Source organism: Podarcis pityusensis, assembly GCF_964106645.2.
Source record: "Podarcis pityusensis genome assembly, chromosome: 6".
Classification (NCBI taxonomy): Eukaryota; Metazoa; Chordata; class Lepidosauria; order Squamata; family Lacertidae; genus Podarcis; species Podarcis pityusensis.
Genome location: NC_138030.1, coordinates 86730750 through 86754274, shown reverse-complemented (window position 1 = coordinate 86754274; position 23525 = coordinate 86730750). Strand labels below are relative to the sequence as shown.

Genomic DNA, 23525 nt, shown 5'->3' with positions numbered 1-23525 from the left:
GCGGCTTAGTCATGCAGGCCACATGACCCAGAAGCTGTACACCGGCTCCCTCAGCCAATAAAGCGAGATGAGCACCGCAACCCCCGAGTCGGCCACAACTGGACCTAATGGTCAGGGGTCCCTTTTTACGGCAGCAGTGAGCCACTGGAGGTTTTTGTTGACAGTGTATGTCTGTGACAGACATTGCTGGGTGTCCTGAATCCTTTCTTTGGCCCTCTGTAGATGGTTGTTGCGGGTGGCGCTGTGGTCTAAAGCACTGAGCCTCTTGGGCTTGCCGATAAAAAGGTCACCGGTTTGAATCCCTGCGACGGGGTGAGCTCCCGTTGTTCTGTCCCATCTCCTGCCAACCTAGCAGTTCGAAAGCACGCCAGTGCTAGTAGATAAATAGGTACCACTGCGGCGGGAAGGCAAACGGCGTTTCCGTGCATTCTGGCTTCCATCACGGTGTCCCGTTGCACCAGAAGCAGTTTAGTCATGCTGGCCACATGACCTGGAAAGCTGTTTGTGGGCAAACGCCGGCTCCCTCATCCTGAAAGCGAGATGAGCACCACAATCACATGGTCACCTTTGACTGGACTTAACCGTCCAGGGTTCCTTTATTTTTTACCTTTAGATGGTTGTTGAATTCTGTCCAAGGAGCTATGTGTATCCAGCTTCTCCTTCCTTCCCCCTTCATGAGTTCCAAAACTGCAATGGAGAGGAACATAAGGAGATATGATGCCCTGCCTGTAGAGTTCTCAGGGATCTCTAGGTACTGGAAACACTGGGAGTTTTGCTGTCTGGGCTACTGGGGCTGATGGACTGGGAGTGCTGTGGTGTCCTCTTTGATGGGATGTGTGAGGATGTGCTGGGGGAATGCCACAACCATTGTGAATACATTGGTTACCACCCTCTATGGGTTGCACTGACCGCACAGTCCCTGCTTGGTGAATATTGAAGATGCCAGGAGCATGTTTAGCTGTTGTTTTTCAACCATTTATATATATCTAAAAATACTTACCGTATTTTATGTTTGTTTCCCCACCCCCTTTGCAGGCTGGGCACATATTGGATTCAGTGGCTGGTCTGTGGGCATAGTGGCAGTGTATCTTTGGATCTGGCGTAATGTGAGTACGCTTGTTCCGTCCTTGTTGATACATAAAATCGCAAGAGAAAACAAAAGGAAAACTGCAAAAAAGGGGGGGAAAGAATTTGAGGGGAGAAATATTAACACAGATTTTAAAAGGCATAGAATTACAAAAGTGAGGAATTAAGATACATATTCTGGATTCCAATGGTTATTACGATCTATTATTCATTTTTTACCACACTGCATGACTTTCAAAGTCTGTTTTAATGCTTCTTTGCTTTTATTATTTACTTATTTTCTTTCTTTTACATATTACTTTTTCTTATGCTCTCACCTTTTTGTCTTTGTTATTATTCAACAGTAAAATTGGTCCTATAACATGCAACATTTTTTTTCATTTTGGGCCAGAAAAGCTTAACTAAGAATGAATGATTTAAAGACACGGGCATTTGGTGATCTCATATAAAAAAGTTATTTCACTGTAAAATAAAAGGTTCTGTGGTTTTTTCATGATTTTCAACCAAATGAGTTTATAACGATAAGGTTTTGCATAATTCAAGGGGAAATAGGGTGCTGTCCATTTTTAACAGATTATTAAAGAATAATCAAAAGCCAAAGATTTGTCTCAAAAAAAAATTGATAGATTTAAACGCAGAGGAAAATATTTTATGTATATTTGCCTTAACACTTCCATGTCGTTTTTCTGTACATAAGCAGACAAACAGAACACTATGCTTCAACCTGTCTTAATGTCAAAGAGAATTTATTTATACACAGCAAAATGTATCAAGTCTCCTAATATTCAGTGGAGGTGTGATGCTAGTAATGCTGATTTAACTGACATTTGGAAGCATTTATAAATATTGAACCTTACTGCAAAAAGTAGCAGGTTAATAATAGTTAATTGTCATGTGTCTGTGCATCAGGACTCCTGTGTATCTTCTTCCTCCCATCCTCTCTTTGGTGTCACCACAAGGAGCAGATTAGAAGCTTTCACTCCTGTCCTGGGAAAATTATTGTTAAAGATAAAATAACCAAGCAGATAGAGGAACCCACCTTGCTAAAGCAGAACCAGCCTGGCTTCTGCGAGGGCAAATCTCCCCCCCCCCTTTTTTCCAAAAATTTTATTGGTTTTTACAATATTATCGACAAACAAACACACAAAACAAACAAACATAGCAAACATAAATCATAACCTTATTAAAAATAACAGTTATTAACTTTGTAAAGCGACTTCCTCGTTTCCCCTTGGTTGAATTTCATTGCATATCCTTATAACGGTTTTCCAAATCCCGATTTTTATAAACTTTAACTTGAACATTAACATCTTTAAATCTTCTCCTTATAGTATTGAACATATTCTTTTATCGCTTAACATAAATACAATCCTAAGCCCATTAAATATCTGGAAGCTATTTCCAGCTAGTTTGACTTAACAAATTTAGCTAAATAATCATTAAATTTATTCCATTCTTCCTGATATTCCTCCTCCTTCTGGTCGCAGACTCTTCCAGTTAGGTCGGCTAGCTCCGAAAAATCCATCATCTTCATCTGCCATTCTTCTACTGTTGGTATTTCTTGGGTTTTCCACTTTTTAGCTAACAAAATACGAGCCGCAGTTGTGGCATACAAAAATAATTTAACATCTTACTTGGGAAATTCCAAACCTGTTATTTGTGAGGGCAAATCTTGTCTTACATGCTTATTAAGTTTCTTCAATAGTTTCAACAAGCAAATCTGAACACCTTCATCTGCCCTACCTGCAATAAAACATGTCTCTCCCATGTCGGTCTCTACAGCCACAGCAGGTGCTGTAACTCTCCAATGGTTTGACTTTACCCCCAAAGAAATATTCTTCCATCATCTCCTGAGACAGACAGATGCTAACGACAGCAACAAGAGATAGAGGTTGACAATAGTGTACTTAGGCTTTGAAAAAGCTTTTGACATGGTAAGGCTCCTGAGTACGTTTAGCAATCGTAGGATAAGAGGAGAGGTTCTCCTGTGGATCAGGAACTGGTAAAGAAGCGGGAAGCAGAGAGGAGGAATAAAAGGGCAGTTTGAGAGCCAGTGTGGTGTAGTGGTTAAGAGCGGTAGACTCGTAATCTGGGGAACCGGGTTCGCGTCTCCGCTCCTCCACATGCAGCTACTGGGTGACCTTGGGCTAGTCACACTTCTCTGAAGTCTCTCAGCCCCACTCACCTCACAGAGTGTTTGTTGTGGGGGAGGAAGGGAAAGGAGAATGTTAGCCGCTTAGAGACTCCTTTGAGTAGTGATAAAGCGGGATATCAAATCCAAACTCCTCTTCTTCTTCTTCTCCCGATAGAGGAATGTAGAAAGTAGAGTCCCCCAAAGAGCTGTATTTGGACCTGTAAGTTTTAACTTCTTCACAAATGATCTAGACCAGGGTTTCCCAAACTTGGACCTTCAGCTGTTTTGGGACTGCAGTTCCCATCATCCCTGACCACTGATCCTGCTAGCTTTGGATGATGGGAGTTGTAGTCCAAAACCCCTGGAGATGCAAGTTTGGGAAATGCAGATAGTTAGGAGTGGGCAGTGCGATGGCCACATTTGCTGATGATACTAAATTCGTCATGGCTGTTAAAGCCAAAACAGATTGTGAAGAGTTCCGAAAGGACCTTTCCAAACTGAGTGAATGGGTGGTAAAATGGTGAATGTGGCTCAGTGTGAACAGGTGTGAAGTGATGGATGCTGGGACAAAAATGTCTTAATTTCACATATATGTTCAGGGAGCCAGAACTGACAATGACCGAACAGGTTGGCAGCGGATACCGGATGAATGCCAACCCAGTGTTTAGCAGCTGTGAATTATTATTATTATTATTATTATTATTTATTTGTACCCCGCCCATCTTGCTGGATTTCCCCAGCCACTCTGGGCGGCTTTCAACAGAACATGAAAAACAGAATAAAACTTCAAACATGAAAAACTTCCCTAAAGAGGGCTGCCTTCAGATGTCTTCTAAAAGTCAGGTAGTTGTTTATTTCCTTGACATCTGAAGGGAGGGTGTTCCACAGGGCGGGCGCCACTACCGAGAAGGCCCTCTGCCTGGTTCCCTGTAACCTCACTTCTCACAGTGAGGGAACCACCAGAAGGTCCTCAGAGCTGGACCTCAGTGTCCGAGCTGAACGATGGGGGTGGAGACACTCCTTCAGGTGAATTCCATGCCAATTCCATGCATTAGGAAAGGAATAGGAAATAAAACGGTTGATGAAACCATTATACAAATCTATGATGTCACCACATTTGGAATACCATGTGCAGTTTGGGTTGCCTTACCTCAGAGAGGATATTGTAGAGTTGTAGGGGAAAGGTTCAGGAAAGGACCATCAAAATGTTCAATGGGATGGAGTGACTTACCTGTCAAAGCGTTTGACATCTTTTTGGTTTAGAGAAAAGGCAAATAAGATCTGACACAATAGAAGTTTATGAAAGAATGCATGGCATTGAGGAAGTGGATAGACAAAAGTTTTTCTCCCTCTCTCATAACACATGGACCTCCAACAAATGTGGGAAATACGGGAGAGATAAAAGAAATTACTTCTTCACACAGTACATAATGAAACTATGGAATTTGGTCTCACAAGAGGCAGCAATGGCCAACAATTTGGATGCCTTAAAAAGTGGATTAGGCACATTCCTGGACAAGCCTATCAATGGCTACTACCTCTACTGTCAAAGGTTGGCCAGTTGGTGCCAAAGAAGGATAGAACTTTCTTTATGTATGCAACAACAGCAGCAAGAATACTTATTGCAAAGTATTGGAAGACACAAGATTTACCCACCCGGGAAGAATGGCAGATGAAGTTGATGGACTATATGGAACTGGCGGAAATGACTGGCAGAATCCGAGACCAGGGAGAAGAGTCGGTGGAAGAAGACTGGAAAAAATTTAAAGACTATTTACAGAAATACTGTAAAACTAATGAATGTTAGAAAAATGTTGGAATGAAGTTATATGGCTTTAGTAGAAATGTTATAAGGAATTAAGTATAAATAGATTAATAGGGTATTAAAGGAAAAAATAAGGTTAGAATGAGTTAAGATAATTATAGGATAGAAAACAGAGGAAGATGGAAAAGAATTGCTGAAATAATTAACAGAAGTGGAATACAAAAAGGGAGGTGTGAGGAGGTCGTGGAAATAAGTGAATGAAAGATGGGATAATGAAATTGTTTGATTTATTTTATTGTTTTTGTTTTGTTTTGTTAGTTTAATGTATTGTATTGTATTGTATTGTATTGTATTGTATTGTATTGTATTGTATTGTGTTGGTTTTTTTAGTGTTTAAATTTTTGGAAAAGTAATAAATATTATTTTTAAAAAAATAAAAAATAAAAAGTGGATTAGGCACATTCATGGACAAGCCTATCAATGGCTACTACCTCTACTGTCAAAGGGATTACATATCCAGTTATGGTTGCTGAGAACTTCAGGTTGGCAAAGTGCTGTTGCACTCATGCAAGCTTCTCATGGACATCTGGTTGGCCACTGTGACAACAGGATTTTGGACTAGGGGTGTGCCGTTGGCCTGATCCAGGATTCTTACATTCAGCCAACCACTGTTTAGCACCATGTACAAACCTAGTATACCTGAAGGAGTGTCTCCACCCCCATCATTCAGCCCAGACACTGAAGTCCAGCTCCGAGGGCCTTCTGGCAGTTCCCTCACTGCGATAAGTGAGGTTACAGGGAACCAGGCAGAGGGCCTTCTTGGTGGTGGTGCCCGCCCTGTGGAACGCCCTCCCATCCGATGTCAAGGAAATAAACAACTACCTGACTTTTAAAAGACATCTGAAGGCAGCCCTGTTTAGGGAAGTTTTTAATGGATGATGTTTTATCATGTTTTTAATATTCTGTTGGGAGATGCTCAGAGTGGCTGGGGAAACCCAGCCAGATGAGCAGGGTATAAATAATAATAATAGGTAAAGGTAAAGGGACCCCTGACCATTAGGTCCAGTCGTGGCCGACTCTGGGGTTGCGGCTCTCATCTCACTTTATTGGCCGAGGGAGCCGGCATAAAACTTCCAGGTCATGTGGCCAGCATGACTAAGCCGCTTTTGGCGAACCAGAGCAGCACACGGAAACGCCGTTTACCTTCCCACCGGAGCAGTACCTATTTATCTACTTGTACTTTGACGTGCTTTCGAACAGCTAGGTTGGCAGGAGCAGGGACCGAGCAACGGGAGCTCACCTCGTCGTGGGGATTCGAACCGCCGACCTTCTAATCGGCAAATCCTAGACTCTGTGGTTTAACCCACAGTGCCACCCGCATCCCTAAATAATAATAATAATTAATAATAATACCCCACCCATCTGGACAGCTTAAAACGTATTATTATTATTGGCTGCCATTAATCTTAACTAGAGTTAGTTAAATCAAGCCAGCTTCATAATCCATTGTTTGCAATTGGTTTGTTTCTGCTAACCATAATTAAGACTAGCCACAGTTTGTCCAGGTTCAAACATAGAAAGACCACAAGCTGTGGTCCGTCAAACCTTCAAATATTCTCCTCCCAGATATGCCAGAAGTGAGGGGGAGTATGTGGGGCTAGGCGCAACTTCATAATGATAAATCATGGTTTATCATTAAGTCTGAAAGAGGCCCAAGGGATGGAACCAGCAGTATCCTTCTGTGAACACCACGGTGCTTGATCCATAGGAGCTTCTGCTAATAGGTGAAGATTGCCTACCACTTTCTTTCTATCTTACTTCCCTCTACTGCACCCCTTCGTATCAACTCCTATGTTCTTTTGGAAGGTGCCCTGATTCTCTAGAGCAGATTTTTGTGGGTTCAGGGGTTGGCAGAGGGAGCAGAGAATCAGTACTGGGAACTGCCTTCGTGTGAGTCGAATTCCACTTATGGAATATATGCATTTAGCCTAGGGATTGGGGGTGGGGGGCAGAATTCAACTCAGTTCGCATTTAAAAACAAACCTGCCTGATTCCCATTTTCTGAAACAGCATGTGACCTGAAATACAGGCATTCGCTGATATTCCCACTTTTCCAAATTTTGCAATGCCGTTCTCCAGTAATAAGTACAAAAATACACATACCAAGGTAAAGTGTGCATAAAAATGCAAATAATAATTACAATAGCATACAAAATCCATTATATTAAGAAGCATTGCTATGCAGAAATGTGTATATTATGAAAAATTCACTCAAATGTTTATATTAGGAAAAATTACCACTAAAATGTGGGTGAATGTTCATGATGACTTAAAAAAAAAAAAGACAATCTGATGTGGAAAATGTGGACAGCTCAACTTAATATTGAGAAACTGAGAAAAATGGAAATTGATAGATTCACCATTCCCTGAATTCTAACCCAATATATCTTTGAGAATCTGATGAGATCTAATGTAACAACAGTTATTCGTTCCATTATTAGAACCCACTTACTTTGTTCAAAGGTCTCCAGGGACAGACATCAAGAATATTTCGATACACATGCAACTAATTCATTGACTTTCAAGCTTCCTACTCTCAGTAAATCCTTTCCACATATACCGATCTTTTGAGGGAACTAACCCTGAAAATCTCCAGCAGAATCCTTGCATGTTGCTGAGGATTCTGGGATTTGTTCTGAGTACACACTGAGTTCACATGAAATATTAGTCAGTTTGCAGTTCTCCCAACTGGTTGCATGTTGTAAGTGAAGACTTAGAGTTATTATTTTTCCTGGTTTGCAGTATCACTGAGAACATACATACATACATGGTTTTTCACATTAAAATTTTGCAGTCGCATATCCAACATACAACATGGAAACAAGATTCCAAAGAATCTATTGGACTTCCTTCCTTCCCTTTGTGGGTCCTATTGTTAATGATTTCCTCCTGCATCTTTTATAATAATCCAAATCTTTTACTCCTCAATTGTGTCCAAAATTCACCATTAAACTACAAGTGTTATTCCAGTCCTACTAATGATTTTAACTGTTTACAATGGTTTTTAAGATAAGTTATAAATTTTCCCCATTCCTTATTAAAATCTTCCTGGTTTCTGATTCTTCCAGTCATTTTAGCCATTTCGGCATAGTCCATCAACTTCACCTGCTATTCTTCTCTGGTAGGGACTTTATCTTCTTTCCATCTCTGAGCCAATAACATCCACGCAGCTGTGGTTGCATACATAAATAGTCTTAGAATTAGACTTAGAATTTCTTTCATGGAAGAGCTTCTACCATTACCCATTAAACTTCCTGCTCTTGTTTAAGATTTGTTGATATGCTTCCAAAAGCTCTGACGAGTTTAAACAACACTAAACTAAATTCACAGGACACCTATTTGCCTGACATGTTAAAATGGTGGGAGACAGACAATGGTAACTGGGATAAGAAACTGGTTAATATTGCTAAGCCGCAGAAAATGGAGGTTCAGTGTTGTTGTTCTTGCTGCCACTAATGCCAAAATAATCACTTTCAACTTTGTTGGCCGAGTTCACATAACTTTTAATGTCGAGTGAAATTTTGACCCGAGTGCATTTAAAATGTTTCCATCATTCCAAAGAAGGAACTGCATTAACTCTGCTAAAGAGGATAGACTTGAGTAAATCCACTAACCCTCTCATCAACCCCAGTGAACTAAAGTGAGGCTGACAAGGTTCTGCGTCAGCCAGCCCCAGGTTGACTTATCTTCTTCCCATCATATGACCTGTTTTAATCTGGTATGGTTTTTTATGCCAACACATCTTGCAACATTTTCAGAGATAACAGGCCACTACAGAACAACACACGGTTTTCAGTATGGAGAGACATTTTGTATTTGTAACAGCTAACATGAGCCATGCAACCCAAAATGGGGAATTGGTGCCACGTGTACTGGAATAAAGTTGAATACGATTTTTTATTTTTCACAAGATCTAGACCTCAACAGTTGGGAAATAGATAGTTATCACTGTCTTATGTGCTTTTAGGGTGATTAAGCTGGTTCCCAGTTCCCTATATTTAGGCTGAGTGAATAGCCTAAATATAGTAACCACTAGGCTAAAAAAATAAAAATTGTTTTGGGTGAATGTGTCACAGACCTTTCAGGTGTCCCTGTTTTCCAGGGACAGTCCCAGATGTACAAAAAGCTGTCCCAGTTTCTGATTTGATCCCAGAATGTCCTGCTTTACCTTAAGATGTCCCTATTTTCATCGGATAAATATTAGAGGATATGGAATAGGACGTCCCTCTTTTCATTGGAGAAAGGTTAGAGGCCATGTCTTCTTGGGTAAAAAATATGGGGGGGGGGAGATATTTTCCCCATGATACTTCAATGCATGTGTAGATTGCGACATGTAACAATCATATATGTAAGCATTTTGTTGTATGTGCATGCAGACTATTACCCTTACCAAATATTGTCGAAGGAGGGGAATTTGCTGCTGTAAGATGCATGTGCTATAAATTTCATGTGTTTTTCCATGAGGGGAGTGTGTGTTTGTCAACATCCAAGTGTTTTCTCTATAAGAAAACGATGCAGTTTAAAGTATAAATGATAAAATATAAAGCCCCATATTATTTCCCCATATTATCCTGCAGAAACTCCAGTTTAAAAAACCCTCAGAAATGGTAAATCTGGAGATCTTGGACAGAGATATAGGCTAGTACAGGCATAGGCAAACTCGGCCCTCCAGATGTTTTGGGACTACAACTCCCATCATCCCTGACCACTGGTCCTGTTAGCTAGGGATGATGGGAGTTGTAGTCCCAAAATGGCTGGAGGGCCGAGTTTGCCTATGCCTGGGCTAGTAGCAGCCATATATCCCCTGTAACAGGAGTGGCCGCCAGACATTGCTGGACTACAACTCCCAGTGTCATTGGCCATCCCATGCTGGCTGGGGCTGATGGGAGTTGAAGTCAAACAACATCTGAAGGGCACCATGTTGGCTACTGTCTAGCTTCAGCTCAGTGTTTTTTCAGGCAAGAAGAGTCTTTCCCAGGTCTGCTTGTAGATGCCAGGGACTGAAGCTGAGATAATTTGCAGGCAATTTACCTGCTCCATCCCTGAGCTATTCCCCCTTCCCTTGCTTTACTCTGGTGCCCTGTAGTCCCTCAGGCCTTGCAAAATTCAAGGAAGTAGTGAATCTATATTTCTGTAATTAATTTGCTGCATAGTCAAGATACGTGTCTCTTTTTTTTTCCTAATGATATTTATTGAGAATTTTAAGATTACAAAAAAACAAAGAAAAAAACAAGAAAAAACAAATAACAATTAAACAATACAAATCGATAAAAATCAAAATAAAAAAGCAAAAGCAAAACACATAATACATCAAAATCAAAAAGCAAAAATAAACAAAAAAAAATTAAAAACAGATCCAGTATACCCAAATCCTTAACTGACATTACCTTATTTCATTTACCTCCTCACACCTCCCATTTTTGTATTCTAGTTGTTAATTATCTCAGCAAATCCTTTCCATCTTTCATAATATTCTGTCATTAAATTACCTTAATCTATTTTAACCTTATCTTACCATAAAAAACCCTAAAACTTAAAACTTAAATCTTATTTATACCAATTTCTCATAACCATAACATATTCTTACATAATTCTTTTTAACATTTCTGCTAAAGCCAAATGATTTCGTTCCAACATTTTTCTAATACTCATTAATTTTACAAAACTTTCCTAAATAATTTTTTTAAAACTTTCTTCCAATCTTCATCCAACGTCTCTTCCTCCTGGTCTCAGGTTTTGTCAGTCCTTTCTATCCCATCCATCTAGTTCATTAACCTGGTAGCCTTATGTCCGAGGCCCTTAAATCTCTTCCATGTCCCTTCCGCAGGTCTTCTTCATATTTATACCTGTACTTTACTTTGTCTTCTGCTCCTTTCACTCGTGGAGACTCCAGCTTGACGATATTTTCGTCTTGTCAGATCAGCCCCTTTTCCATAGTCCACACTGAACTCCATATGGTATTTAAAAGCATGTTTCAAGGTCCCTCCAAAGTTAAGGGCCCCCACAACTCCAAACTCCTCCCGGCCCAAAGCCAGACTTGAAAGGTCAAAACATCCCTGCATAGGGGGGGTCTATCCAGCCCCCCATCTCCAAGCCAAGCAAGACTCTATCTCTCCAAATCTGGCTTTTTCCAGGTTTATTCGTCAGATCCAACAACTCATGTTCCTGCTGGGCCACAGTTCCCTCCATCTCTGCCTCCCGAGGTCCAGCAACAACCTCCTCCCTCATCTGATCTGTCAGAGCACACTCCTGGATTAATTCCTGAGTGGGTTCTATATAGATACCCACTGCCTGTCCAAAATTTCCAATCACAATAGTCATCAAATCCGTCTTCTCATGTAACTGCTCCAATAAAGCACTTGTCTTGCAGAAAGCACGCACCAGAGCCTCCGAGTACATTCTTGTGCAAGGTCAGAGTCTGGTCCCACGATCTTAATCTATTGCAGCTGCAAAGCTCCCCAGTTCAAATTTAATAACAGTTTCACAAGCTCCCTCTAGGGGAAAAAGCTTCTATTTGTATCCACCTCTCTCTTTTTTTAAAAAAAGCAGTTCTAACAACAAAGTTTCCTTTTTCAGATATTTTGTTAATATTTTGTTCCTTTTAGATGCGAAGGGGAACAATGGAATCACTATGTTTCTCTTCTTTTAACTATCTGTCAAAAACGTTTGTCTATAGTCAATGAACTTCCCGAGGACATCTGTCCTGACACCCCGCTCCCAGGTTCAAGACGGTGGAAAATTGCTTTTCTTTACACTCTCCTCTGCAGGTTTAAACAGTCCAGAAAAAGTTCCCCCCTCTTCTCCTGCTTCCAAGGGGGGTTCAGTAATTTTAGATGATGAAAATTGATCCTTTACAGACGACTTTCTAAACTCTAGCTTGCCGTGTCTTTGCTTTAATCTATCTACAAAGCGGAAGGCGGACTTCCTGTTTAGACCTTCCCGCTTCAGTGCCAAATTAAAAGAAATTTCTTAATCCAATTTTCCGTTCTACTCACGGACAGTTATTTAAGGTCCAATTGTCCACAGGAAAAAGTCAGCGCTCTCTGGCAACAGCAATGCGGCTTCACTCCGTGAAAGAAGCAGTCGATTCAAAGCACCGCGCCACTCACCCCACGTCGCTCCGGATCCCCGAAACCGGGGTTCCCTGTGAGTAGGGGGGGCGCAAAGGTGCCAGCCGAATCCCACATCCACAGGCTTCTCCCGCCTGTGGTTTTTGATGGGTCTCCACCTCGCCGTGGCGGTTCAGACCCTTTTTTCCACGGAGCGGATTCCTCCCGATCGGAGGAAATCCGCCATTGCCAGAGGCGCCAACCCGGAAGTTCAAGATACGTGTCTCTTTTGATGCTAGCCAGTCATTCCTGTTCATACTTGCCGCTCCAGTTTTGCTTCCTTGGGATATCTCTGGAGGCCAGACAGAACAAAACCCAAATCAAATTAATTTCTAATTTCAAACGTAGCAATATTGTCTCATCTTCAGAACCACACACCAGAAAAAGTCTCCAAAACCACTCGTTAACTGTCTGCAAACTTTTTTTTTGCAATTCATGTTAAACCACATTTATTTGGTTTACCAAACTGAAAGATACAGGGGTCGCAATGCTTGCCGTTCATATGTCTGCCCTGCTAGCTCATAAAACAGGAGGGATGTCTGATTTTTTTACAATAAAAACAGTACAAACGTGTGGCGGGGAACTTTCTTACACACACACACAAGCCTACTTTCCCAGTCACTATCACTTGAGATGCTTTCCTCACAGTCCACCTCTCTAGCGCCAGCTATGAGCTGGCCTGGTGATGGAGAGGTTACTCACACCTCACCAAACAAGAGGACACAGATTTGTACAAAATTTGCATGTGCTGACTTATACCTAAAGCTGCAAATTTAGAAATAATTACTGTAATGTAAATAGAAACATAATATTTTCCCCTAGTGGTGCAGGCTGTGACCAGGAGACCTCTGCGCCTAGTTGGTCTGCTCTCCAGGTACTAAGTGGAATGCAGGTGGCGCTGTGGTCTAAACCACTGAGCCTCTTGGGCTTGCCGATCAGAAGGTCAACAGTTCGAATCCCCGCAGCAGGGTGAGCTCCCGTTGCTCTGTCCCAGCTCCTGCCAACCTTGCAGTTTGAAAACACGCCAGTCCAAGTAGATAAATAGGTATCACTGCAGCGGGAAGGTAAACGGCGTTTCCGTGCGCTCTGGTTTCCATCATGGTGTTCCATTGCACCAGAGGTGGTTTAGTCTTGCTGGCCACATGACCCGGAAAGCTGTCTGTGGACAAACGCCAGCTCCCTCAGCCTGAAAGCGAGATGAGCGCCGCACCCCTATAGTCACCTTTGACTGGACTTAACTGTCCAGGGGTCTTTTACCTTTACCTTGTGGTGTAGCTGGGCAGTTTGAGGGCCTTCTTCTCCTGACTGGTGGTTATTTCTCTTTAAACAGGACTTGGATCAGGCAGCCCTTCCAATTGAGTAATATCTTTGTAAAGTAGGGTACATAACCGCCTACAGAGTGAGCTGGTGGAAAGAGTGCTTGAAGTGACAAAATGCAGAGATAAAATTATTCCTTGCTCACTGATGGGCACCATGTGGTGGAAAAACTGCATCCCCTCTACTGCTTTATATTCAAGCGAGGAAGATGTGATTAAACCAAAGTGGTGGCCTTGTTTGGTCTATTTGGCCCCTGAGCAGCTGTGGTGTTTTTAACTCAATGGCACATAAACAAGGGTGCTTCCAGACAGGGTGAGTCTGTTCATTCCAAGTTGATAAGATTCTACTTTTAAAGGGGCTAGGGGGACATAGCCTCTGTTATGTACTGAGTTGAATAGGATCCAAACTGCAGCAGTCTGATTGGTCCTAGAACAATAGGATCCAAATTGCAGCAGTCTGATTGGTCCTAGAACAATCGGATTCAGAATGCAACAGTCTGATTGGTCCTAGAACAATGCAGCAGTATGATTGGTTGGCAGGAGCCACCCAATCATGCTCCAGATATAAGTGAATCCACAACCTGATTGGCTTACAGTAGAATTCCAGAATTAGCCAATCATGTGCAGCCCATTGTGTAAATAATGTATATAAAGCAGATACTTTGAGGGGACTGGCATTCATTCCTCCTCACCACTATGAGCTGAATAAAGAGCATGAAATCACTTTGCGACTCTGAGTATATTTCAGCCTCTATGGTGTTTCCCCCCCCCCCCCAACTTCTTCTTGAAATTCCCACCACGCAACACCATCTAAACGAGCACCTGAATGCTTGCTTCCTTCACCTTTAAACTAAAATTACTTGGAAGGAGTAAAGAAGCAAGTTGCCAAGGTAGCTCCCAATGTGAACCGACTCTTCCATCTCTGCCAAGGGTAGAGAGTGATGGGGAGGTCTGAATTTGCCATGTGAGCTGTGTGTTTTATCCAGTTTTGTCACCGGGCAAAGAAAGAGCCCCTCTGCATTCACAGCTTGAGGCTATTTACTAGGACCCTCTAAAATAACACACTTTTCAATAGTACTATGCTTTTTTGAAGCCAAAGGGACTTTTCAATAAATTCAGGTTGGGTGTGGTCCAACACATACATACCTAGAAGGTCCAGTTCCTTGTTTTGAAAATCTCCTTTTTAATTTTTGAAGACTTAGGTTGGCCCCCAATCTAAACATACAACCATTTACAGGGCCAAAATACTGGCTGCGTATCAAATCAAAGGATCAAGTTCTTGTTGTTGGCATCTATCTGTCTCGAGAGACAACAGAGTGCCTTTGCAGGGGTTGACGTCAAAGAGTTGGAGAATCACAGCACCAGCTGTGGCTGCAGAGACCGGTAACTCGTAATTGCTGCCTCCCGTGTTATTTTTTCCTGTGTTAGAAGCACGGGAGTAACCTCTCTGGGGCACAAGTCTGGGCGGTACGTACGGAGGTCTTCTTGGCCTCGCTGATGTGGTCCCAAGGAACGTAGAGCAATACATTTGGCACCAGCTTGGCTGCAGGAGTTGCTGGGAGGAGTCATACAAGTCAACATACAACTGTCTTAGGACTCCAGTCCAGATTTTTGTAGGGTTTACTCCTTAGCCTTTACTTCTCCCAAAGACGTCCCACAAGGCAACGGATAAAAGGTTTGAGTACTGTCATAGAAAAGGACAGGTCCCCTACTTTGTCACTGTGGGCTGAATGCAATGTTTGTAGGACATCCAGACAGTTCTAAAAAACATGGGAAGCTGTGGTTCCTGGAAGTGTATACATCATATGTGGTCAACTCAGGGTTGGAATGCATCAATACATTGTTTGTTTCTTCAACTTATCAGTTGCTTGTCACCCAAAGGTCTCCAAACAACTTTCAGTGAAGAAAAATATAGACAAATACATAGTCACACCTAGGTAAAAGTAAAGGTAAAGGGACCCCTGACCCTTAGGTCCAGTCGTGACCGACTCCGGGGTTGCGGCGCTCATCTCGCTTTATTGGCCGAGGGAGCCGGCGTACAGCTTCCGGGTCATGTGGCCAGCATGACTAAGCCGCTTCTGGCAAACCAGAGCAGCACACGGAAACGCCGTTTACCTTCCCGCCGGAGTGGTACCTATTTATCTACTTGCACTTTGACGTGCTTTCGAACTGCTAGGTTGGCAGGAGCAGGGACTGAGCAATGGGAGCTCACCCCATTGCGGGGATTCAAACCGCCGACCTTCTGATCGGCAAGTCCTAGGCTCTGTGGTTTAACCCACAGCGCCACCCATGTCCCTCGCAGTTAAATATGTCCAAACTTAACTTCCTTCTTTCCTGGATGTTAAGTTTACGAGTGTGTATATATAATAATAGATCAGAAAAGCATGGAATATCTGTGGTAAATGACGGCGCATCACAGGGAGAACGCTGCATCCTTTAATCACATTCTACATAGTCTGTAGCAAGCTTCTAGTCTAGACTTCTTTTAATAACCCCTTTAAAAAACTGGATATAGCGTTCTTTTTTTTACTTTATGAGATGTTAATAGGAGACTTATTCATTATGATTTCATAAGGAGAGCAATAATTATAAAGCTGTAACAACATAAAAGTACATGTTAGCAGACTCTGAAAGCATGTAGCTCATCTGCCCGTGTGTTTACTGTTTTCTTCCTTGATCCTGTTAGTGTCTGTCAATCCAATCATGGCAATGGAAGGGCAAAAAGAGCTTAGTTTGGAAGAGGAACTTGAAGCACCAGAAGCTATACATACAGGTAAGAAAGCCTTGTTAATCCTGGGCTAATGTCTCTTATGTGTCTCTTGCACTATCTATCCATAGTAACAGCAACAAAAACATATTGTACGGATTATGACCCATTATTAAGTAAGTATTCAGGAATATTCATTGCTTTGGGAAATTGCAAGGGACACTGGTATACATCACTCTACATGTGAATGAGGTAAATCCGAAGAAAGGAGGCCTATCATTCCAACTATTGTTAAACATCAAGCACCAAGGGCCCATCAATGAGGAACTTGACAGAGGAAGAGAAGGACTTTATCAATGGTAGATTAGTGGGGACATAAAGTTTAATATACAGTGGTACCTCGGGTTACAGACACTTCAGGTTACAGATGCTTCAGGTTACAGACTCCGCTAACCCAGAAACAGTACCTCGGGTTAAGAACTTTGCTTCAGGTTGAGAACAGAAATTGCGCGGCGGCAGCAGGAGGCCCCATTAGCTAAAGTGGTACCTCAGGTTAAGAACAGTTTCAAGTTAAGAACGGACCTCCGGAACGAATTAAGTTCTTAACCTCAGGTACCACTGTATTCTGCAAGTGGAGGTCACCTTTCTAAGGAATATCTCCACAGCAGAATGCCTTAATTCTTTGCCTGCTATGGCAGGTACAGTGGTACCTCGGTTTTCGAATGTCTCCGTTGACGAACATTTCGGTTTTCGAACGCCGTAAACCCAGAAGTAAATGCTTCGGTTTTCGAACACGCCTTGGAAGTCGAACACGCCACGTGGCTTCTGCTGAGTGCAAGATCCTGAGGCCTAGCTGTCTATTGAGTTTTCAGTTTTCAAATGTTTCAGAACTCGAATGGTCTTCTGGAACGGATTACGTTCGAAAACTGAGGTACCACTGTAGTTTGGTTTATTCAAAGCACATCTTTCACAGCACTTGGCCCAAGCCAAAATTCTTCCCCTCCCTGCCCCTGCAATTGACTCAGGATAGGATGATGTCTGAGCAATCTCAACCTCCCTCTATTGCCAAACAAAAGGTATGCCCAGTCTTCTTCTTCTGCTCAAATGTTTCACAGTCAATGTGGAAGCTGAGATGGATCTGTCTCCTTTCATTCCTGAGGATGGAACTCTGCATGTTCTTCCATCTCCATTCTTTCCTCACAGATTTCCACCTGTGAAGAAGCTGAGATACTTAGGGCTTTCATGTTTCACATACTGGGATGGTGGGAAGGTGGAGGAGGGAGACCAATTCTCCCACACATATATTCATCAGGCTTCACACTGAACCATCAAACACAGCCAGACTCTGGTACCTAGCCCATAGTAGATTCTTTTTCTACTAAGGTTGCTTCCACATTAGAACTTTTCCTGTATAATAGCCATTGTTCTTTCGGAGTTTGCAGGCCCAGGAGCAGTGATCCCGGGGTCACCAGGGATGAAGATAGCAATAATGACAGGAAAACCATTTGGAATTGAAACTGCCACAACTTTTTATTGATTACAGATGCAGGTAGGCCTTGGGTACGTACCCGGAATCAGCCTTGCCTGGTTGCTGGCTGATTGCTCCATTAGAGTTGATCCTGGTTTAAAGGATTCCCCCATGATACAGATCAAATGGGAGCAAACTTACCAGGTTGCCATTTGGAGGAATTTTATGGCCCATTAGCCTAGATCTTTCGACAAAACTTTCCTCCAGGAGCCCATAGTACACTAAACCTTCGTTTCCAGTTTTGACTAACGATCCAACCCAATGCCTTTTCTGCCAGACGTTGTGACAATTGCTATGAGGTAGGCAAAAGCCACCAGATAGGCCCAATCTGTCTGCAGGCAAATTCCTCCATGGCCCTGAATACAGCAACTGAATAATTCCACAGCAATCTCATGCAAACACTGTTCACTATGCCTTGGAGAATGCAACAAGTGTGCTGGGCAGGTGAGACAACCGTTGCTGACCGTGCAGCTGAAACATATGACCCGAGTAGAGACAGGCTCCCTCAGGTCTGTCTCCAACACCCCTTTAGAACGGCCCTTATTGGGTGTTTTAAATTAAAAACCAAGGCGGGAAGTCCCTGAAGTCTTAGCAACCAACTGAGACAGAAGACGCCACTGGCAGTGGTGTGGCAGAGCCTCCCTACGCCTCCTAGCTCCCATTGTGCCAGGCCACAACTACCACTGCCGGAAATACAATAAGCAGTCTTTATGGGACATCCACAGAGCTTTGTCATCAATAGGTTGTCATGATAGCTTTTCCTTTCTGGCTTCTTTCAGACTACAGTGGTACCTCTGGTTGCAAATGGGATCCGTTCCGGAGGCCCGTTCGCAACATGAAAAGCCTGCAATCTGAAGCGCTGTATCTGTGCAGATGCGCGGTGCAATTTGGAGCTTGTGTGCATGCGTGAATCACAATTTAGCGCTTAAGCACATGTGTGAGCGGCAAAACCTGGAATTAACCCTTTCTGGTACTTCCGGGTCGCCGCGGGACGCAACCTGAAAAAACAGACCATGAAGCAAATGTAACATGAGGTGTGGCTGTACTGAAAATCTTACTTGAAAAGAAAAGAATGTTAAAGTTCTACTTATATTATGATAGATGGATGGTTGTGCATTTTTTCCACTCAACAATTGTTCTGTTGTACCATATATTTGAAGCAGTTGCACTGTATTAAATGCATTTTTGAATGTTGTTTATACTGGGTTTTGCTTTTCAGCGTGTGTGTGTGTGTGTGTGTGTGTGTACACACACACACACACACACACACACACACATATATATATATGTTGAGCATTGTGCATTTTGCATTCTTGCCTTTAGTAAGCTCCAGCCCTTGACTCATTGTTCTGAACGTCGAAACAGCTGGTAAACCCCTAAAAGAAAGAATACGAAATAACAACCACCTTTTCTTCTCCTAGGGCCTAAAGGGGTGATCAATGACTGGAGAAAGTTTAAATTGGAAAGTAAAGACAGGAACGCCCTTCCTATAAGCAAGAAAGAGATTCTCATCAGACAGATGTCTTCACCCTATCGCTCTCAAAGTAGGGACGATAAAGACACCAGGGAGCGATTCAGTCGCAAGGTAAGAGAGTAGAGTGGAGATACACAATTGAAGCGATTCAATGGGATGGAGAATCAGAAAATGCCATCAATGCACTAAGTAGCCATGCCACCACCTGCATTTCCAGCATTCGTGAGAAGGGTGGGTGTGCTGTTATACACACATAAAGATCCTCCACAGAAGAGAAAATTCTGGTCCAGTCAGGATTCCCCCTTGCATTCTCTTTGGCGATCACTCGTAGCTGAGTAAGATTGCCTTCCATGAACACGGTTTTAACAGTGGTTCTGTAAGCGACTGTGGAGGCCAATTCTGGATCCACACATCCTTCCACAGTGGGGACATTGGTTTCCGGGCGGAAGTTGATCACGGTGTGGATTTGCCAAGCGTGCCTTCCTCTTAGCACGTTTCTCCCTTTTGTCCTGAGTTTGAGCATCTTCAAAGCCCATGAGACCTTTGGGAAAGGCTGTTCTCCAATTGGAGCGCTCGCAGGCCAGTGTTCCCCAGTTGTCGGTGTTGCTACTATTTTTAAAAGATTTGCCTTGAGAGAGTCTTAAACCTCTTTTGTTGACCACTAGCATTACGCTTTCCATTTTTAAGTTCTGAATAGAGTAGTTGCTTTGGAATATGATAATCAGGCATCCGCACAACATGACCAGTCTGGGAGGAGTGTCAGAGCCCCTCCCAGAGGTACAATTTCCAGAGTGGCTTAACAATCCATTCCTCTCCACAGAGAACTATGAGAGTTGTAGCTCTAGGAGGAAATAGGAGTCTTGTAAAGTCTTCTGACACATCCTTTGTCGGGACGTGGGTGGCGCTGTGGGTTAAACCACAGAGCCTAGGGCTTGCCGATCAGAAGGTCGGCGGTTCGAATCCCCGCGACGGGGTGAGCTCCCGTTGCTCTGTCCCTGCTCCTGCCAACTTAGCAGTTCGAAAGCACATCAAAGTGCAAGTAGATAAATAGGTACTGCTCCGGCGGGAAGGTAAACGGCGTTTCTGTGTGCTGCTCTGGTTCGCCAGAAGCGGCTTACTCATGCTGGCCACATGACCCAGAAGCTGTTCGCCGGCTCCCTTGGCCAATAAAACGAGATGAGCGCCGCAGCCCCAGAGTCGGCCACGACTGGACCTGATGGTCAGGGGTCCCTTTACCTTTACCTTTAAAGTCTCTCAGCATCCTCAGCTCCCAGAATTCTTTGGGGGAAGCTATGACTGCTTAAAGTGGTGTCATAGTGCTTTAAATCGTGTGTATGTAGTCTTACCATGCTGAAGTATTCACAAAAATAAGCCATGCTGGAAAAACAAGCTGGTTCATATGTTCAATCCACTCTATTTTATTGTTGTGGGCAAAGGCCATGACAAATATGTACTGCAACAGATCGATACAGCAATGCAAGAGTTTAAAATTCTGAACCCTACATCATGTCAGGAATACCTAAGAAGCCAATCTCTACAGCAATTTACAGCAATTTAATCTAGTTCTCTCTTTCTGATTTTGCTAGTAGAGCAAAAAAAAAAAAAAAAAAAGCTTTGTGTGTTACATCGGCATTAATGTCACTCAAGAGAAAAGAAATTGCTTCCTCGAGGGTATTCATACTGCCATAACTCAACAAGAGTTGCAAAAATATCTATCCACAGTTGCAAACATGGCTTTGGCAATTTATCCGAGTGCCCTAAGGGTTCTGTATTTATTTGCCTGCCCAACTTCCTTTATTGATGTGCTTATTTACAGCAAAATCATAACCATGCCTACTTAGATGTAAATCCTATTGAATTCACTGGTAAATGGGGTTAGGGCTGTTGCGTTAGTATTCAACAGTATTCTTGGTTATGAGAACAGGATGCAATAGAAGTCCCCCCCCCCCTTGAAAGCCGCTATTTGCATCAGGAGGAAAGTTTCATCCACACCAAGAGGATGATCATAGATACAACTTAAAGAAAGTATCATTGAAAGTTCAAGAAATGGCATCCAAGTGCTCCTCTCCTATTCTTAAAGTTTTCTCCTCTTGTTCTATGAGGTTCCATGGAGCGATGTTCATTGAGTAAGCCACTGTATTAAGGGACACAGGTGGCGCTGTGGTCTAAACCACTGAACCTCTTGGGCTTACTGATCAGAAGGTCGGCAATTTGAATCCCTGCAACAGGGTGAGCTCCCGTTGCTCTGTCCCAGCTCCTGCCAACCTAGCAGTTCGAAAGCACACCAGTGCAAGTAGATAAATAGGTACCGCTGCGGTGGAAAGATAAACAGTGTTTCCGTGCTCTCTGGTTTCTGGTTTAGTCATGCTGGCCACATGACCCAGAAAGCTGTCTGCGGACAAATGCTGGCTCCCTCATCCTGAAAGCAAGATGAGCGCCACAACCCCATAGTCACCTTTGACTGGACTTAACCATCCAGGGGTCCTTTAGCTTTTTTTTACCTTTTACCTATTCCATAATAATTCCGCTTACTCTTCCAAATGTTTCCAGATGAGCGTGCAAGAGTACGAGCTAATTAACGAAGACATGGAAGACGAAAGCTGCCTACGGAAGTATCGCAAGCGTTGTATGCAGGACATGCACCAGCGACTGAGCTTTGGGCCAAAATACGGCTACCTTTCGGAGCTGCAAAACGGGGAACAGTTCCTGGAAGCTGTTGAGAAGGAGCGAAAAACCACCACAGTCATTGTCCACATCTATGAAGATGGCATCAAGGGCTGTGAGGCACTCAACAGCAGCCTGTCGTGCCTTGCTGCCGAGTACTCCACAGTGAAATTCTGCAAGATCAAGGCTTCCAACACAGGGGCCGGAGACCGTTTCTCCACCGACGTTCTCCCAACGCTTCTCGTGTACAAAGGTGGGGAGCTCGTCAGCAATTTCATTAGTGTAACCGAACAGTTCAGTGAGGAGTTTTTTGCTGTGGATGTGGAGGCGTTCTTAAATGAGTACGGGTTACTACCGGAGAAGGAGATTCCAGCGCTTGGGAATGGCAACCTGGACGAGCAAGAAGTCGAATAGTTGACGAGATCTCTAGTCCTTCCAGGATCTCCTGCCCCTCCGCAGTACATATTGCAATTGGATCTCAGCTGGACCCATGTTCATTAAGCAAATGTTACTATGTGCCGAAAGCAAGCGGTATAACATATTTAAATGGCAGTATGTGCAATCCTTACTCAGAAGTAAGCCACATTGTTCAACCACCCAGAGTGGCCGGGGCAACCCGGTCTGATGGGTGGAGTACAAATATTATTATTACAGTGGTGCCCCGCAAGACGAATGCCTCGCAAGACGAAAAACTCGCTAGACGAAAGGGTTTTGCGTTTTTTGAGTCGTTCCGCAAGACGAATTTCCCTATGGGCTTGCTTCGCAAGACGAAACGTCTTGCAAGTTCTTGCGAGTTTGTTTCCTTTTTCTTAAAGCCGCTAAGCCGTTAATAGCCGCTAAGCCGCTAATAGCCGTGCTTCGCAAGACGAAGAAACCGCAAGACGAAGAGACTCACGGAATGGATTAATTTCGTCTTGCGAGGCACCACTGTATTATTATTCCCAAGTGTGTATAGGATTGCAGCCTAAAGCACATACATCATAAGAACATGAGAAAAGCCCCGCTAAATCAAGCTACAGGCCCATATAGTGAAGCAGCCCATTCTCACAGTGGCCAAACAGATACCTGTGGGAAACCCAAAAGCAAAACACAAGCACAATCTCACTTTCCTGCTCATGATTTCCAGCAACTGGTATTCAGAGGCATCAGGTGCTTTCATATATTACACTCACACAGTAATACCAAAAGGTTATAGGAAAGTACAGATAAGTGTAAAATTAAGAGACATATGCATGCACACACACAACCTAGTCAGATTTTTAGAAGAAAAGTTAACTAGCATTTGGGACCCAGATATGCTTTTTGTTTTTATTTCTACCAAATTCAAGAAAGCAAGCAGGTTAGGATGGAAAGAGTTCCGTAGCAAGTACCGTATTTTTCGCTCTATAAGACGCACCAGACCACAAGACGCACCTAGTTTTTGGAGGAGGAAAACAAGGGAAAAAAATATTCTGAATCTCAGAAGCCAGAACAGCAAGAGGGATCGCTGCGCAGTGAAAGCAACAATCCCTCTTGCTGTTCTGGCTTCTGGGATAGCTGCGCAGCCTGCATTCGCTCCATAAGATGCACACACATTTCCCCTTACTTTTTAGGAGGGAAAAAGTGAGTCTTATAGAGCAAAAAATACGGTAGATCAGTGGTTCCCAAACTTTTTTTGGCCATGCCTCACCTGAGCATCTTTA

At 43.1% G+C, this 23525-nt stretch overlaps 1 protein-coding gene across 3 annotated transcripts in view; it reads left to right on the top strand.

Annotated features, from left to right (window-relative positions):
• PDC (phosducin) overlaps positions 1-22490 on the top strand; it is a 34031-nt gene extending 11541 nt beyond the window's left edge. The window contains exons 3-6 of one of the 3 annotated variants that reach the window (XM_081012339.1): positions 1036-1106; positions 16157-16243; positions 19127-19290; positions 21730-22490. In XM_081012339.1, the coding sequence (XP_080868465.1) occupies positions 16174-16243; positions 19127-19290; positions 21730-22257 (762 nt within the window). In that variant the 5' untranslated portion in view covers positions 1036-1106; positions 16157-16173 and the 3' untranslated portion in view covers positions 22258-22490. Of the gene's footprint in view, positions 1-1035; positions 1107-4016; positions 4064-16156; positions 16244-17653; positions 17727-19126; positions 19291-21729 lie in introns of those variants that run through there. The other 2 variants (XM_081012340.1, XM_081012341.1) reach the window with 2 other exon arrangements.
• The last annotated feature ends 1035 nt before the right edge of the window (positions 22491-23525 follow it).